A 17,624-nucleotide genomic window follows, 5' to 3' on the forward strand; every position below is an offset into this window, starting at 1 on the left:
AGCTAAGTGCACCATGAAATATTTGTGCAAGTCTGCCAATACTGCTGCTGCACCTAAATATGTGTAATGCTGGGATTTGCCGTTTGCGTCGATTATTTTGGAAAATGATAAATCATCACTATGTGATCTAATTTTATCGAGGGGATTTTTATATTTTTCTTGTTTTATTTATTTTATTATTACTTTTTTTTTTAATGGTAATTTATAAATCACAGTTATTGATTAAGATTTTCTTCTTAGTAAACTCGGCTATGTTTGATAATTAACGCCAACTTGTTGGTTGCATTGTTCTTGGTATATTATGGTACCTAGTCAAAATAAAAGAAAGGGAAATTCTGCATAGTAGCAACTAATTTTAGGAAAATGCGAGTGGTATCAATCTTATAAGTTTGTTTCACATGGTAGCAATACGGTTTTGTTAAAGGGGGTTTTCACATCCTATGTTTGTCTATGGCTTTTTTTCCATAGGATTTTTTTATGTCGACGACTTCATATAATGTCCTTTTAATTTTATTTGAATAAAATTCACTAATTTAAAAAAAATAATTTGTAACATAAATCATACTTAATTTCAATAGAACATAATATTTCACCCAATTTCCTAAACATGTTCAAAATATACTAAATAGCATACTAACAATATTTTTGACATATACATACTTAGTATAATCATAATCATTCACCAACAAATTAACTTTATACTTACAATATTAAACATATTTCATACTTTTCATATTATAAGGTAAATATAAATAATTCCATAGTGAAGAAATATCATCCATGGAGGTTGGTATGATTGATAATGAGATTCCATCTATAGGAAATGGTAAAATCATGATGGAAAATCCATTAAAGAGGGATATTGGAGAGAAAACCTGGATCAAGAGGGGAAGGATAGGGTATAAGGATAAGGTGTGCTACCATTGCCACAAGAGAGGTCATATTCTATATACTTGTAATAAGTGGAAGCTATGGAGGTTGGTGATGGTGATAAACTCAAAGGGAAGCAGAGGGAAATTTTATTGAGACAATAATGGTAACGAACTTGGATAAAGAGGTTGCAAAGAATGATGAGCTCCCAAACATTAGTGATAAGGGCTTTGTAATGAAGGCTAATTGTGATGTTGATAATAGTCGTGTGCTATGGGCCAACTGTGATGATGATGATGATGGTGGTGGTGATTGAGTGCTTAATTTCATACACTCATATCATATTTGTAGAGATAAAATCTTATTTACAAAGGTGATGGCTTGTGAGCATGAGAGGGTGGCCTTGCCTAGGGATGAGGAAAGTGTGATTGAGGCCATTGAAGAGGTGCACTTAATGATACACAATGGCTTGGTAAGGAAGCTTAGGGATGCGAGATACATACCTAAGATGATGAGGAATCTAATTTCATTAAGGATATTAGAGAAGATTATATACACTATGAAAACTCAATGTGAGGGAGTTTTGAAGGTAGCAAAGGGATGCTTAGTGCATTAAAAGAGAGTTGTGGGCGACATTGGCCATGTGTTGGCAAGAAGTGGAGACTTACATCATGTTGAGAGTGATGCAAGACTCAAGGTGGCTACCATGATGAGTGGTGTACAAAGAAGGTTGATAATGAGTTTGGTCTTGAAAGGGAGCTAAGACTTAAATCATATGTTGAAATTATGATTGGGACACTAAGAAAGGTGACTTTTGATGATAAAGGTAGATTGGCCTTGCGAGGGAGAAAATTAGTGCACCTGTCAAATTATCTATGTGTGATGGTGATGACTAGTGACTCAATAACTCAAAAGAAGTCATGTCAAGTTGAGAGCAACATTAAGGGTGCAATAAAAGCACTAGTGGAAAAAACGTCAAGTGCTGTGATTTTTTGGCCCTTATATGCTACGATTTTGACCCTAAGCATTTGTGCTAGTAGAAGACAGGCAATAACAAATGCTACGGTTCAAAACCGCAACAAAAATATGCTGCGGTTCTTGGGGAACATCAGCATTTAATGTGCTTTTGTAAATAAAAAAAAAGGACATTAAATGATGCGATTTCCCAAGAACCGAAGCACATAATATTTTTTTCGTTTTATTAACAAACCAAAGCATAATATTCATGTATAATATACACAATTGAAATTACCAAATAATTCCCATAAATTCATCACCAATATATATACACTCGTAGAATTATAATAAACACACACACACACACACACACACACACACACACATATATATATATATCTATATATATATACACATATAAATATATATACATATATATATATATATATATATATATGTATATATATATATATATATATATATATATATATATATATGTATATATATATATATACATATAAATATATATATATATATATATATATATATATATATATATATATATATATATATATATATATATATATACATATATATATATATACATATATATATATATATATATATATATATATATATATGTATGTATATATATATATATATATATATATATATATATATATATATATATATATATATATATATTTATATGTATATATATATACATACATATATATATATATATATATATATATATATATATATATATATATATATATATATATATATATATATATATATATATTTATATATATATATATATATATGTATATATATACATATATATATATATATATATTTATATGTATATAAATATATATATATATATATATATATATATATATATATTTATATATATAAATATATATATATATATATATATATATATATATATATATATATATATATATATATATATATACATATAAATATATATATATATATATATATATATATATTTATTTATTTATTTATATTTATATTTATATGTATATATATATATATATATATATATATATATATATATATATATATATATATATATATATATATATATATATATATATATATATAGGGGAGCGATCCATTGAGAAAGGGTTGAAAATGAGAAGGGTAAGAAGGACTCTACACCCTTGATTTCACTAAAATAAAAAAAAAATCTATAGTCACGATTGAACAAAAATCTCATAATTGTAAAAGTAATTATGTTACACAGAAAGGTAACTATGAAATAATTTTTAAAATGTTCTTAATTTATAACATAATATCCTTTTTTATATATATATAGCAGCCAAACAAAATCAAACAAAAATCCTTCTCACCCTTGTCATTTTAAAGTAATTACACTACTAAACACATAAATTAGTAACATATAGGGCCACCTTGTTCTTCAATTCATGCATTTTGTCTTTTGTCAAAGTGCGTGTTTGCCTTGGAGAGTCATTTAAAGCTAAATACTATATAAAATTATTAAAAAATAAACTTTATATAATACATACATTAGATTTTACATAATATTAAATATATAATATTATAATTTAAGAACGTAACATATATACATACCGCATCAATATTTTAAACTCCAACATTTTTCACGGCTTGTAAGAGATCGTCCATAAATTTGAGAGTGTAATATCCGTAATCAATACCATTATCTTGTTAAAAGCAGTAGAAGATAATAGATGTTAGTGCCAAAAAGCTTTAAGAACCTTAAAAACGCAACTTCCGACGTAATTTCAAGCATATGACTATTTTTTCAGTTCTAACCATTTCAACACTATAATATATACCAAATAGTGTTGTGTGCCAAGTTTCATGCAAAACAAACCAAGTTTGAACTACTTCATGCAATAAAGTGCCAAAAATGCTTTTAAAACCTTTAAAACGCAACATAGCCATAATGTCAAGCATATAACTATGATTTTAAATTCTAACCATTACAAAAAAATAATATATACCAAATAGTGTTGTGTGCCAAGTTTCATGCAAAACAAGCCAAGTTTGAACTACTTTATACGAGAAAGTGCCAAAAATGCTTCAAAAACCTTAAAAACGCAACTTAGCACGTATTTTTAAGCATATGACTATTGTTTTCAATTCTAACCATTTCAACACAATAATATATATCAAATGGTGTTGTGTGCCAAGTTTCATGCAAAACAAAGCAAGTTTAAACTACTTTATGCAAGAAAGTGCCAAAAAAGCTTTAAAAACCTTAAAAAAGCAACTTAGCACGTAATTTCAAGCATATGACTATTGTTTTTCATTTTAAAAATTTCAACACAATAATATATATCATATAGTGTTGTGTGCCAAGTTTCATGCAAACAAACCAAGTTTGAACTACTTTATGCGAGAAAGTGACAAAAATGGTTTAAAAACCTCAAAAATGCAACTTAGCACGTAATTTCTAGCATATGACTATTGTTTTCAATTCTAACCATTTCAACACAATAATATATATCATATAGTATTGTGTGCCAAGTTTTATGCAAAACAAACCAAGTTTGAGCTACTTTATGCGAGAAAATGCCCAAAAAGCTTTAAAAACCTTAAAAACGCAACTTAACACGTAATTTCTAGCATATGACTATTGTTTTTAATTTTAAACATTTCAACACAATAATATATATCAAATGGTATTGTGTGCCAAGTTTCATGCAAAACAAACCAAGTTTGAACTACTTTATGCGAGAAAGTGACAAAAACGGTTTAAAAACCTCAAAAACGCAGCTTAGCATGTAATTTCAAGCATATGACTATTGTTTTCAATTCTAAACATTTCAACACAATAATATATATCATATAGTATTGTGTGCCAAGTTTCATGCAAAACAAACCAAGTTTGAGCTACTTTATGCGAGAAAGTGCCAAAAAAGCTTTAAAAACCTTAAAAATGCAACTTAGTACGTAATTTCTAGCATATGACTATTGTTTTTAATTTTAAACATTTCAACACAATAATATATATCAAATGGTGTTGTGTACCAAGTTTCATGCAAAACAAACCAAGTTTGAACTACTTTATGCGAGAAAGTGACAAAAACGGTTTAAAAACCTTAAAAACGCATTTTAGCACATAATTTCAAGCATATGACTATTGTTTTCAATTCTAACAATTTCAACACAATAATATATATCAAATAGTGTTGTGTGCCAAGTTTCATGCAAAACAAACCTAGTTTGAGCTACTTTATGCAAGAAAGTGCGAAAAAAGCTTTAAAAACCTTAAAAACGCAACTTAGCACGTTGATCGGGACTTTACGTCCTTTAATAGTAATACCGCAAGTGCACGACGTAGAGTAGTACATCGGCAAATACGGGTCGAATCCATATGGATTGGGGTGTATATCAAGGGATTCTCAATCAATTAGTTGGTTCAACAACGTATATATAGATGTTTGTTGGTGTAATTAACTATAACAAGAAAATAAAGACTAAAGCTAAACAAAGTATAAAACAAGTAAAGATGCTAATTAACCAAAAACATAAGATCAAAGGCAATAAAAACATATTAAAATGTAATATAATGATGAAGAGGCAAAGACTAGGCTTTCTCACCAAAGTAGTGTTTACTAATCTTAAACCTAAGGTCATGGATATGGGTTATGGGGATGAACGCATCTTGGATACTAACATTCTCTCTCGAGCAAAAAAGGCTTCCTAAAACGTACTCAACTACCTATTCTCATGAAGCTAAGCATTATTTAAGACATGAAGCACACATTCATCATTTCCAATCAAAATATCTACCTATTCTCATGGAGATAATTCAATTTTCAAGCATAGATTATCATTAAAAATCGACTCTTGCCCTCAATCCAATGACACTACAATAATAGAAAAATCCATTTCAAACCATAAACAACACAAGCAAGCCAAAGGTAAAAAAAAAAGCAATTTAGACTACATACATGGTGATAATACCTAGCCTAAGCCAAATTGAACTACTCACTCATATCGAAATTGAACATAACTAAAGACATTGAATTCATGATAAATAACAATAAAATCAAAAGCAACAAAGTGTAGAGAATAGGAATTACTAGCTTGGAATTCAATCCAAGGAAGACAACCAAATGAAGAATTAATGAATACCAATGATAACTCCATAAAGCTTCAATTGCAATTCAAATGCTTGATGAAATGCTTCAAAGAAATAACTTAATCTCAATTACGTTAATGTATCAAATGATCTTCAATGATAAATCAAAAGCTTGAACTATCTAATAAGTGTTTGAGTAGAAAAATGCAATTAAGAATAGAAGACTAGAATCATGGAAGGTACATAAGGAAGTTTAAAACTAACAAATACCAAAGAAAGCTTGAAGTACAGAAAAATGAGTAGTAGAAGGACCGGATGATTTGCTTGAGTCTTCTTCTTCTCTATTTATAGAAGGGAGGACAAGTGGTGGGTAGTGGCTTCATGATTTCTCCACCACCCTATGTGTATGATAGGTAGGCTATAGATGGGTGACAAATAGGGGTGGTGGAGCAGTAGAGTATGAGAGGCAAAAGAAATGGGTAGGGCATCCAATCAGCAGCTTTTAAAAGCGTAATTTTTTTTGACCGCCCAAATTGCTCGACCAGAGCCACTCCGCTCGACCTGGTCGAGCGAGCATTAGGTACACAAGTTAAAATCTTTAAAACAGAGCAGTCACAAAAAAGGCTCCACTCGACTGAGCTTGCTCACTTGACCCATTGAAAATGCTTCTGTCGACATTCTGAAGCTACTGGAAGTGAATAGTACTTTCGCTCGACCCGAGCCAACATCGCTCGAGCGTCCTTCAAGATGGTCCTGCTCAACTTCTATCTCTAATACAAGTTTTTTGTATGCTAGAGCAAGCTTGGCTCTACCTAGTTTTGGCCAAGTGGGCTTAGAATTGTCTACTTTAGCTCCTTTTGGCCTTGTTTCCTTGACTTGGGTCATCAAGGCTTTGGTACTTGAGCTTTTAGAGTTTGGTTTGTATTGTATGCGCCAAATGTACTTGGTTTGTGATTGATTTTGACGAATATTACCTAAAATGCACAAAAACACCAAAATACCCAACCAAGCGTAAAATCCCAAATAAAGCAAGTATAGTTATGCAAAATCCCAATACAATAAAGGCAAATAATGGGGATAAAATATGAATAAAATGCGGCTAACACACGTAATTTCAAGCATATGACTATTTTTTTGCAATTCTAACCATTTCAAAACAGTAATATATATCAAATAGTGTTGTGCCAAGTTTCATGCAAAACAAACAAAGTTTGAGCTACTTTATGCAAGAAAATGCCAAAAACGCTTTAAAAACCTTAAAAACGCAACTTAGCACGTCATATGACTATGATTTTAAATTATAACCATTTCAACACAATAATATTTACCAAATAGTGATGTGTGTAAAGTTTCATGCAAAACAAACCAAGTTTGAACTACTTTATGCGAGAAAGTGCCAAAAAAGCTTTAAAAACCTTAAAAACGCAACTTAGCAAGTAATTTCAAGCATATGAATATTGTTTTTAATTCTAAAAATTTCAACACAATAATATATATCAAATAGTGTTGTGTGCCAAGTTTCATGCAAAACAAACAAAGTTTGAACTACTTTATGCGAGAAAGTGACAAAAACGATTTAAAAAACCTCAAAAACGCAACTTAGCACGTAATTTCAAGCATATGACTATTTATTTCAATTTTAACCATTTCAACACAATAATATATCAAATAGTGTTGTGTGCCAAGTTTCATGCAAAACAAACCAAGTTTGAACTACTTTATGCAAGAAAATGCCAAAAACACTTTAAAAACCTTAAAAACGTAACTTAGCACGTATTCTACAAAATTCTACGGCAATACTACAAAGTTCTAATACGCTATCAATAAATTCTGACAATTCAATGCTTTCATACACCCAAGAACGATCTTTTGTCATCCTAAGTGTGATTAATTAATTCAAAACAAAATTAATAATCATTTTTAAACATATATACTTATTTATACAAAACATATTTAACCTTAAAAATATGTACTTATTTATACTAAACATATTTAACCTAAATATATACTTTATATTTTAATGCTATATAAGTACTACATTGTATTCTAAAATAAAATCGTTTAAAATAATTAACTTTGTATACTTCATACTTCATATTCTAAGTTTATATAACCAAAACTTCATACATCAATATTAGGCATAAAATTAAATTATTTAACCCTAAAAATATGTATATTATATCTAATTCTAATAATTAAAACATATGTACAACAACAAACCACATTTTTAACAAAATACACAAATATATTAACAAATTAATTAATAACATAAACTTGAAAATGCTAAAATCACAAACAATTGATATCTTTAGTACTAAATTATGAGTAAAACAATAAAAATATGAACTTGCAAGTTAAAAAAAATAAATAAATTAGCTTGATTTCTTGAGTTAAGTAATCTACAATAAAAAATAAAAACAAAATTAGTATAGAAAAAATTAGCCCTAAATTTCGTGGGTTTCGAATAGCTAGCAAAACTTAAGGGTTTAATATATTAAAAAGAGAAATTATACCTCAATTTCGTGGGTTTTGAAGATGAACAAGAACAATGCTTTGAACAAGAAGATGAAGAATTCGTGGGTTTTGAATAGTTGTTCGTGGGTTTTGAAGAACACAATAGTTTAGCTTTTGTTTCGTGGGTTCATCAGTTGTTTGTGGGTTGAAGAACGAGGAAGATGAAGAATTCAAGAGCAGCAATAGTGGTTTTTCGTGGGTTTTAGAAGGGTTTAGCTAGCTTTTGTTAACGTTATAATGAAACAATAGTTTAGCTTATTGAACAAGAAGAAGGATATGAGATGCGCGTTTAAAATATATATATATATATATATATATATATATATATATATATATATATATATATATATATATATATATATATATATATATATATATATATATATATATATATATATATATATATATATATATATATATATATATATATATATAATTTACATTATATGTTGCGGGTCTTCAAAAACCGCAGCATATAATGTGACTTTCATTTTTTTAAAAAAAAAATTAGACTATATGCTGAGTTTTATGTGGAACCGCAGCATAAACCTATTTTTTTTCCCTTTTCATCCTATTTTATGCTGCGTAATTGAAAAACCGCAGTATATGTCACGCAGCAAATAAGATTTTTTCCACTAGTGAAGGGCAACTAAATTTGTAATTAATTGCTATCTTATTAGTGAGTTAATGTGTGACTTAATGAGCATTATTTCTTGATTTGTTGCTACATTATTGTGGAGTTAAGTATGTGACTTAAAGGGGCATTAATTTTGGTTTAATGTTGTGAGTTATTGTAGAGTTAATGCATGATTCTAGAATGTTATATATCCTCTATAAAAAGGGTTTATGCAGTCATGGAATCACAACACACAACACTTGTAGAGAGCACTAATTCATTGTAAGAGGGCTAGGGTAAACATTCAGAGAGCTTTTCTTCTATGTATTAGTATTGTGAGAGATCTCCATTATGAGATGTATGGCTTGAGAGCTTGTTCTCAAGTATAAGAGTTTATTCATTGATATATTGTTGAATTCGTTAATGAAAGTAGATATTTGTTGAGCGAGAGGTATCCAAGATACCTCATAAACTTGTGGTGCTTGTTGTTTGTCATCTCTATTGTTTATTAACTGTTTTTTCAATTATCTTCTATATTATTTCTTACCATTATTGGGTCCAAGCACCCTCACATTCACCTGGTTTCAATTGAACCTCTTGCAACTTGTTTCTCTCTTTAATACATTCTCCTACTTAGAATGCTTTATTGTTCAACTCATCAAACAAGAGTCACGATAAATATGACCCAAATTTGTACCTAATCATAGGACAACCTTAATTTGATCCTTGCATCTAGACCTGGGAAAACGGTCGGTCGGTCGGGTTTTGGGTCGGATCAATTTCGGTCGGGTTATTTTCGGGTCGGGTCAGTTTCGGATCAGGTCAGTTTCAGGTCGGATTACTCTGGGTTTCGGGTAGGTTCGGATTGACCAAACGGGTTACCATAAAACATTAGAATATCCAATCGACTAATTCAACATAAAAAAAAAATCATTAAAATGTCTAAAAAAAATCATTAGAGAAATTACATGTACGATTTTCAAAAAAAATAGTTGGTATGTCAGGTTCATTTAAGTGCAAGAAAAATAGGGGAATTAATACTTATTTTGAAAGACTTGTAAGATACGCGCTTTATAAAAGTTATTTTGTTTATTATAATTGTAACGTTAGATAAAAATGACGTTAAAATTATCTTCACAATTTTCATGTTGGAAAGATATACAACTAACTAAGTACTTATTTTGTCTTATAAGATACGCGTTTTATAATTTAGGGTAGCGACATTCGTTTTTTGAAAAGCTCATTCAAACGTGCGAAACGTTCGTATAAATTATATTGATTTGCTTACTGAAATGTAGAAGAATTAAAAACTCATTTGACTGATTTAACAAGATACATGTATTCAATTAAGATAATTATAACGTCCTGTTTTTAAAGAAAAATAATTACGATAGCTAAAAAGACGTTAAATACGTGTTTTTTGAGATCTATTGATGAGTTTTAGGGTTCAAGTGATATACTCAATATGTTGAGATACTTTGAAAACTAAAATTTTATTTGAAATGAATTCTAACATTGAAATTACTCTAAAAATTGATATTAAATCGGTCAAAACGGGTCGGTTTTCGGTCGGGTCATTTTCGGTCGGGTAATTATCGGGTCGGTCATGTTTCGGATTAAGTCGCTTTCGGGTCGGTCGGGTTCGGGTTTTGTCGGGTCGGGTCCCGGGTTCATTTTCGGGTCGGATCAAATTTTCCCAGGTCTACTTGCATCTTATTCTCCTTCATTGGATCGTCCATAGGAAAATACTTTACAACTCGTTTGGCAATCGGTATTAAATGATGAGGATGATTTATAGTGTAAATTTTCATGATATTTATCATGCCATTCCCATGACAATGAAAGTTTGATCATAAAAAGTTTTTTTTGTTCACAATTTTTTATTACCATTTAATACGCACGTACAAATGGTAATGCATTTGAATAAATTTGTGAAGAAAATAAGATTGTTGAAAGGGTATAACCATGATCTTTAAACTTGTCAAGAGATACTTCTATTAAAATTACACTAACTTTTCTTTTTTCAACCCAAATTACACTAGTTTTTCATTCCAAGTACCACCGTTTATAATCACCTACCAAACTGATCGTTAGTATTATACAATTAGCCAATCAACTTCCTTTTACAAATTGAAGACTGCTTTGTCACCCTTAACACGATATGAGTTTTTTTAAGGAGTAATGCACAAAGATATATTCTATGAGTAAGCGAGAAAAACATGTGGATAAAATAAAAATAAAAAAAATAAATTTGTGGATTGATGGTTGAAACTGAAAATGTAGCAAATTAAAATGAAAATATTATAAAATTTGTGAAATAGAGGGAGTATCACTTACATTGCATATTAAATGTTTTTTTTATTTATTACAAAATTCTCATATATTTCTTAGAGTTTGTTTGCTTGCGAGTTATTTTCATAGCTTAATGAGTTTGTATTTTGTTGACAAAAACTTTAAATTGTAGGAATTTAATATATACTCTGCTTGGCATAGGTAAAGTAAAAATTGCTAAATTTTTTGAATACTGTGTGCAATTGAAAAATTTTAAATATTTGTCTAACAACTTTGTATATTTAAACATTAAATATATACTACATAATTTAATATTGAGATCCCTATATTTTTTGGGGCTTTATGCAGTCAAACATGTTGAACATGCTCATAACCTCCCCTGCTGCTTGGTACTAATAAAGACCCATGCTAACAACAATATACTTCAATTCTAAGAAAATTAGCAAGATAAATAAATTTATATGTATAAAAATTTCTAATTTAATTTCAACACGAAGACACCTTAAAAACACCACAATTGCACGATAATACTGATTGAAAGGACAAAGTAGTACTACCAATGTTCCCTTTAAATATTTTATTTGTTATTTTGAACAATTTTTATTTATGTTCTCATAAAAAAAACTATTTATTTATGTGACATTTATTAAACATTAATTGTCTTAAATCTTGATCATTCTAATTTTAACATCCATTTATGTTATTACGGTGACATATATTCACCAATCTTATTTTAACAATCTTATAAACCTTATGATTTTTTATGTTTAACATTAACTAAATTATCATCAACTTTAATACTTCAAACTTATGGTCTCTCCATCCCTATATTATTTTCAATAACTTTCTTATTTAATAGTTCCTCCTATTTACCACAAGTATTCTATTTGCTTTTTGAATACTATTTATTTTCTAATTTTATTTTGTATTTTATTATTAATTTATAAGTTAAAACATAATCAAATGGGATCTTGTATAATTCGTCTCAATACAAATATTATTTATATCAACTTTTCATACTTTTTAGTTATGTACAATTAAAAATATTAAAAATTAAATAAACGCATTGAATAGAGTGCGTAAAGCAAATAGAACACTTGTGGTGAATAGGAAGGAGTAATTTTTTCATGATCTACCTTATATTACTCTAATCTATATATTGTAAATTTCTTAACATAATTGAATATTCCATATGGAACAACAAATTTATGGATATAGTTGTTCAAAATTGAGTCGGATAACTCATATTTAAAACTCAATATCAAATTGACAAAATTTATATATACACACTCAAGAAAGAATCAAATTAAACTTAAATATTAAATTTGAAATTATTAATCTTATATAATAAGATTTAATAAGTTAACAAATGATTAGAAATTATTGATAGACATATGCTTAAGAAGGGTCAAAAATCAAACATCAAAAGGTCCATAAAACTATTGAATATCAACTGAAATTCCATAACTTTCCCAAGAGATGACATCTCTAAACCTCTCCGCTCCAATCTCAATTCATACCTATGCATACTTCACTTCCCCAAAATTCACCAATCATAGCAGTAACCCTAATATTACCCGCATTAGTCTTCTTCCCATCTCAAAATATTCCGATTTGAATAAAACCCAATTCAATTTCCTCCTCAAAAACCCCAAATCTCCCTTCTCCAACCCCTTAAAACCCTTTAATAGTATAATTTGCAAGAGTCTTAAAGAGTCCCAAGATGACATACAGACGAATTTTCCACCCAAATATGGTGGTGGAAATGGTGGTGATGGTGGAGGAGATGGAGGTGGAGATGATGGGAAAAAAGGGGATTCTTCGAGCGTATTGCCTGAGTGGTTGAACTTTACTTCAGATGATGCAAAAACAGTTTTTGCGGCAATTGCAATTTCCCTTGCTTTTAGGACTTTTATTGCTGAGCCTAGATATATTCCTTCTTTATCCATGTATCCTACATTTGATGTTGGGGATCGACTTGTAGCAGAAAAGGTAAGATTAAGCTAAATTATATGTTTTTTTCTTAGTTGGTTGTTGTATTTTTTTTTAATATTCAAGTTATTTATTGTAATTATAATTATTTGTGTTATTTTATGGGTTATTTAGGCTTTTGTGGGTATCTTTACAGTTTACTTAAAGAAAAAACTGTTGGCGGAGTGAAGATTGATTTTATTCTTTGGGGATGATTAATGTGGAGAATTTTGTAGATTTGCTTTGGTAAATTTGCTCTCTTTAAGTAGCTTGGGTTTCTAGGAATGTCAAAATTAGTAAAATTGCACCATTATCTTAAATGGAGGTCGAGTGAAATATTAGAGAGAAAGGATGATTCTCAATAAGATGGAGTGCCTACCTTGAGTGATTACTTGTGACTCATTGATTTTGCAATTGATTGGAATTCAAATTGGAATTGGATATTTTGGATTTAATTGTATAATCTTATGCTGTGTATCTAAAAAGCTGGTTAGAGAAATAAAAATGCTGAATGTGGATTGTCTAATTGTATGCCATGTAGCTCAGGAACAGAAAAGAGAAATGAAGATGCTAGATGTGTAAATGTGGCATTGTTGTTTTCATAGAAGATGAGTACAGTGTACTGGAAGAACCGAAGCAGAAAATCAGCTATTGGTGATATAAATATTACTCTTTTTGTGGGTTCTGAACAATGGTACAATTCAAGTATTGGAGCAAACTTGTTGTAATTGATGAGATTATTAGGAAGCAATGGTCCAAGTTAAAGGCAATTGAAGATTAAACCTTCCAAGGAGTTTGACACGCCTAAATACATGTTATGCTTTGGTTTAGCATCCAAATTAAAGAGTCTTCTAATGAGTTATGACCTTTCTTTTTGAATAAGCGAGGAATATGGACCATAAAGATTCCTTACAGTATACATGAAGTCGTTTTCGGAAATTAAAGATCTATGAGGCGTAAAATCTAGCGAGTCAATTGAATAAGAGGTTTCCTTGAGTTAATGAGTTTCCAAGTTGCACTGATGGTAGATTTGAGTACTTTTACATCATAGATTTGTGTGAAACACGACCATTTTAGTTGTAAACTCCAACTCTTATTTTAAATAGAATTTTAGCATGAATAACTAATGACAAATAAGCTTATAAGTGCTAAATACTAGGTTCATATGCCCAAAACGTAATAGCACAGCCTTCTTCAGTTCTTCTATAGTTTATATAGACTTCTGTATGCTCCAAGGCTTTAATATGAGCTTTTGGAGTAAGGCTTTTAAAGGTGAAAAGCTACCTTTTTTGTACTAAATGGGTGTAGTCTGTGATACGATTAAGAACTATTAGAGACCTTGAAAGAAGAAAAATTTATTCGATTTTTGTATTTTCTGTTACAAAAAGTGTTCAGATATTTTTGGAGACCTAGACCAAGCTATGGCATTTTGTTCATTTTTTGCTCTATTATGGTCAATGATCTAGGCAATAAGAATTAAGAAGCTAAAGGGGACGCTTTGTAATGTTGGCTGGTACACTCTTTTAGTTATAATAATAATTCCTTTTTCTTTATGATGGTCATCTGTTGGCGATTATAATAATTCTTTTAGGTATTTATCATTTTCAAGGGCTTTTTATTGGACAGAATTTCTATCCCTGAATGCCACTAGTAAGGCTGGGTATGAATGTTTGTTGTTAGTCGTGTGTGATTTACGTTCTTTGGCAATGTCGTGGACCTTTTGGAATTCGTTCGAATGAGTGCGAGATCGAGATGGAATCAAGAACCATTGAACATGGTTGGTTCTGTTTTTCTTGTATATCACAAGGCCTTGACATGACTATGTGTTGTCCTTATGTTTAAAGAAAAGAGTGGGAAGGGGAAAGAGACATAACTTGAGTCTTTTAAGGCCTCGACCATAGAAAAATAATTGTGGATGTTATCGCAATTGCGGTAACAACCGCGATGTTGCGGACAGGGCATTTTGCGGTGTTTCAAATCGTTCGTGGATATCACAATGTGAATTTGAACTTGAAAAATGTACATGTTATATAAAGAAACGGGCTCATTTTTATTCCATGTTTCTCGCCCATTGTTGCTTTAGATGTTTATTTGGCTTTGAGTGGTAATCAGTGAGGTCCACTATTGCCTTGCATATGCTAGTGCTGATAGATAATACATAGAAAATCTGTTGATCAAGGCATTTTAGATTCTGGTGGGTCGGGAGGTTGAGCCGAGCTGGGTCAGAGGAAACTGATTGCTACGAAGAGTGGGATTATAGTTGCTGAAAGGGTGATTAAGTAGGCAGGATCAAAGTAATGTTTGAATTAATTCAACTTCTTCAAATGTGGGTGTGGGTCTAATATTGCTTTGTCTCTTATCGCATCAAATGAAATCAAATGCCATAATAGCCTTGGATGAATTTGTAATGAAAGTGGATGCAAATCTTATGGTTTCACTACAATGTGTGCATTATTCCTAATTATAGTTCTTATATTATGTTTGAATGTGTTACAAGAAAGTATATCTATATGGTGGTTTAAAAGTCTAGCAAAAGATGTCTTGAGGAATATACGAATTTCCACTTTTTAGTGGCGCAGTATTCTTCACACTCATGCAAGATTTATACTATATATGAGTATATATACTAAGACTAAGCTTGTAAGAATATTTTTTGGTTAGCTTAAGATCTTCCGATTTTATATACTTAATTTTGGTAGTTTACGAATTTCATTTTACAAGCATCTTTTCATTTTCAATGTATAGCTGATCTTTGCTCTAGAAATTTTCAGGTGACGTACTATTTCCGAAAACCTTGTCCCAATGACATAGTGATATTCAAGAGTCCACCGGTTCTTCAAGATGTTGGCTACACTGATGATGATGTTTTCATCAAACGTGTGGTCGCCAAGGCTGGGGATACTGTGGAGGTAAGATCTTTTCTTAGTGTTGTCCTTTTTAAAGGTCAAAAGATGTCTTAGGTAAAGGAAATGTCCTCGTTGAGAATAAACAAATGACCAATTATTAGGATCAGCCTAAGTGGACACTGAAAACAGTACTTAAATCTCTCCATACAAAGTGGGTTTAAAGAAAAACTTGAAGGAAAGCCCTATAGGCTTGTGTCTAAAACAGTGTCACATGATTCGCTAATCGCCTCGCGAGTCACGAATCAAAGAAAGCGAATAATGGTTGGTTTTAGGCTATCTTGAACCATTTTGAGTGAATCGCGAATTCAAAAGGCGAACTAACTAGCAAATTATGTTTCACTGTCCAAACAAACTATGCCAAGATGCTCGTTCTTGCCTACCTTCCTTGGAAGGGGGTGTTGGTGGGGAAATAGAATCGTAAGAGCATCTTTCACTTTAGTTGAAGTAGGGAATCTTGCATGGGGGTGATTAGTAACTTGACGGATAATTTTGACATATTTGTTTCACAATTGGATGTCCCTTATTTTGATGGCAACAAAGATTTATAATTTTTTGGATTCTAGGCTATAGTAAAACGAGCTGATAATGTTTGCTACTAAGGGTAAATCGAAAACAATCTTTTTAACAATAACAAGGGTAAGGTTGCATACATCTGACCCTCAAACCCCGTTTAGGTGGGAGCCATTTAATGGCATTGGGGTTATGAAATGCTAAAGTGTTGTTGTCTCACAGCTAGAGGCAGAGCAGGCAGTTTGTATAATTTCCCTTTTTAATTATTTATGTTGGTTTTGTTTCCTCTTTTTTAGTAACAAATTACAACGCACAAAGCTTTTCTTACTGCTTTAATTGAAAGTTCATCCAAAATGTTTGAAATTATCTTAGTAGACTATGAAATTTGGTCAGCTGAGCTTCTCGTCTATTTTACAAAATTTACTTGACTGCAGGTGAAGGATGGTAAGTTGATTGTGAATGGAGTCGTAAAGGATGAAGATTACATCTATGAATCTCCTTCGTACAACATGACTCCAGTTGTAGGTCCTTTTTCCATGTTCTTGACAATTTTAAGTGACAGGCGACAAGCATGATACTGATTTTCTGCCCTGGTTTCGAATTTTTTGTGCAGCATGTGCCAGAGAACTCTGTTTTTGTTATGGGTGACAATCGCAATAACAGCTATGATTCCCATGTGTGGTAATTGACTGTTAAATCTCGTGTATTTCCTATGTGAAATTCTTGGCTGCAACTTGTGTATAGAGTAATTCTTTCTTACATTATGTTGCTCCTGCTCAGGGGTCCTCTTCCTGCAAAGAACATTATTGGAAGATCAGTCTTGCGGTATTGGCCACCTGGCAGGATCGGGAGTACAGTCCTTCCCGAGGGCTGTGCTATTGAA

General features: G+C 30.6%; 1 protein-coding gene across 1 annotated transcript in view; it reads left to right on the forward strand.

Annotated features, from left to right (window-relative positions):
• The first annotated feature begins 12,754 nt into the window (after positions 1-12,754).
• LOC130824603 (chloroplast processing peptidase) overlaps positions 12,755-17,624 on the forward strand; it is a 5,857-nt gene continuing 987 nt past the window's right edge. Inside the window, exons 1-5 of the mRNA XM_057689671.1 lie at positions 12,755-13,346; positions 16,097-16,234; positions 17,176-17,262; positions 17,355-17,422; positions 17,522-17,624. The exon at positions 17,522-17,624 is cut by the window's right edge and continues 987 nt beyond it. Of these exons, the coding sequence (XP_057545654.1) occupies positions 12,834-13,346; positions 16,097-16,234; positions 17,176-17,262; positions 17,355-17,422; positions 17,522-17,624 (909 nt within the window). The 5' untranslated portion in view covers positions 12,755-12,833. The remainder of the gene's footprint in view (positions 13,347-16,096; positions 16,235-17,175; positions 17,263-17,354; positions 17,423-17,521) is intronic.

The sequence above is a fragment of the Amaranthus tricolor genome, chromosome 9 (genome assembly GCF_026212465.1).
Source record: "Amaranthus tricolor cultivar Red isolate AtriRed21 chromosome 9, ASM2621246v1, whole genome shotgun sequence".
NCBI classification, from domain to species: Eukaryota; Viridiplantae; Streptophyta; class Magnoliopsida; order Caryophyllales; family Amaranthaceae; genus Amaranthus; species Amaranthus tricolor.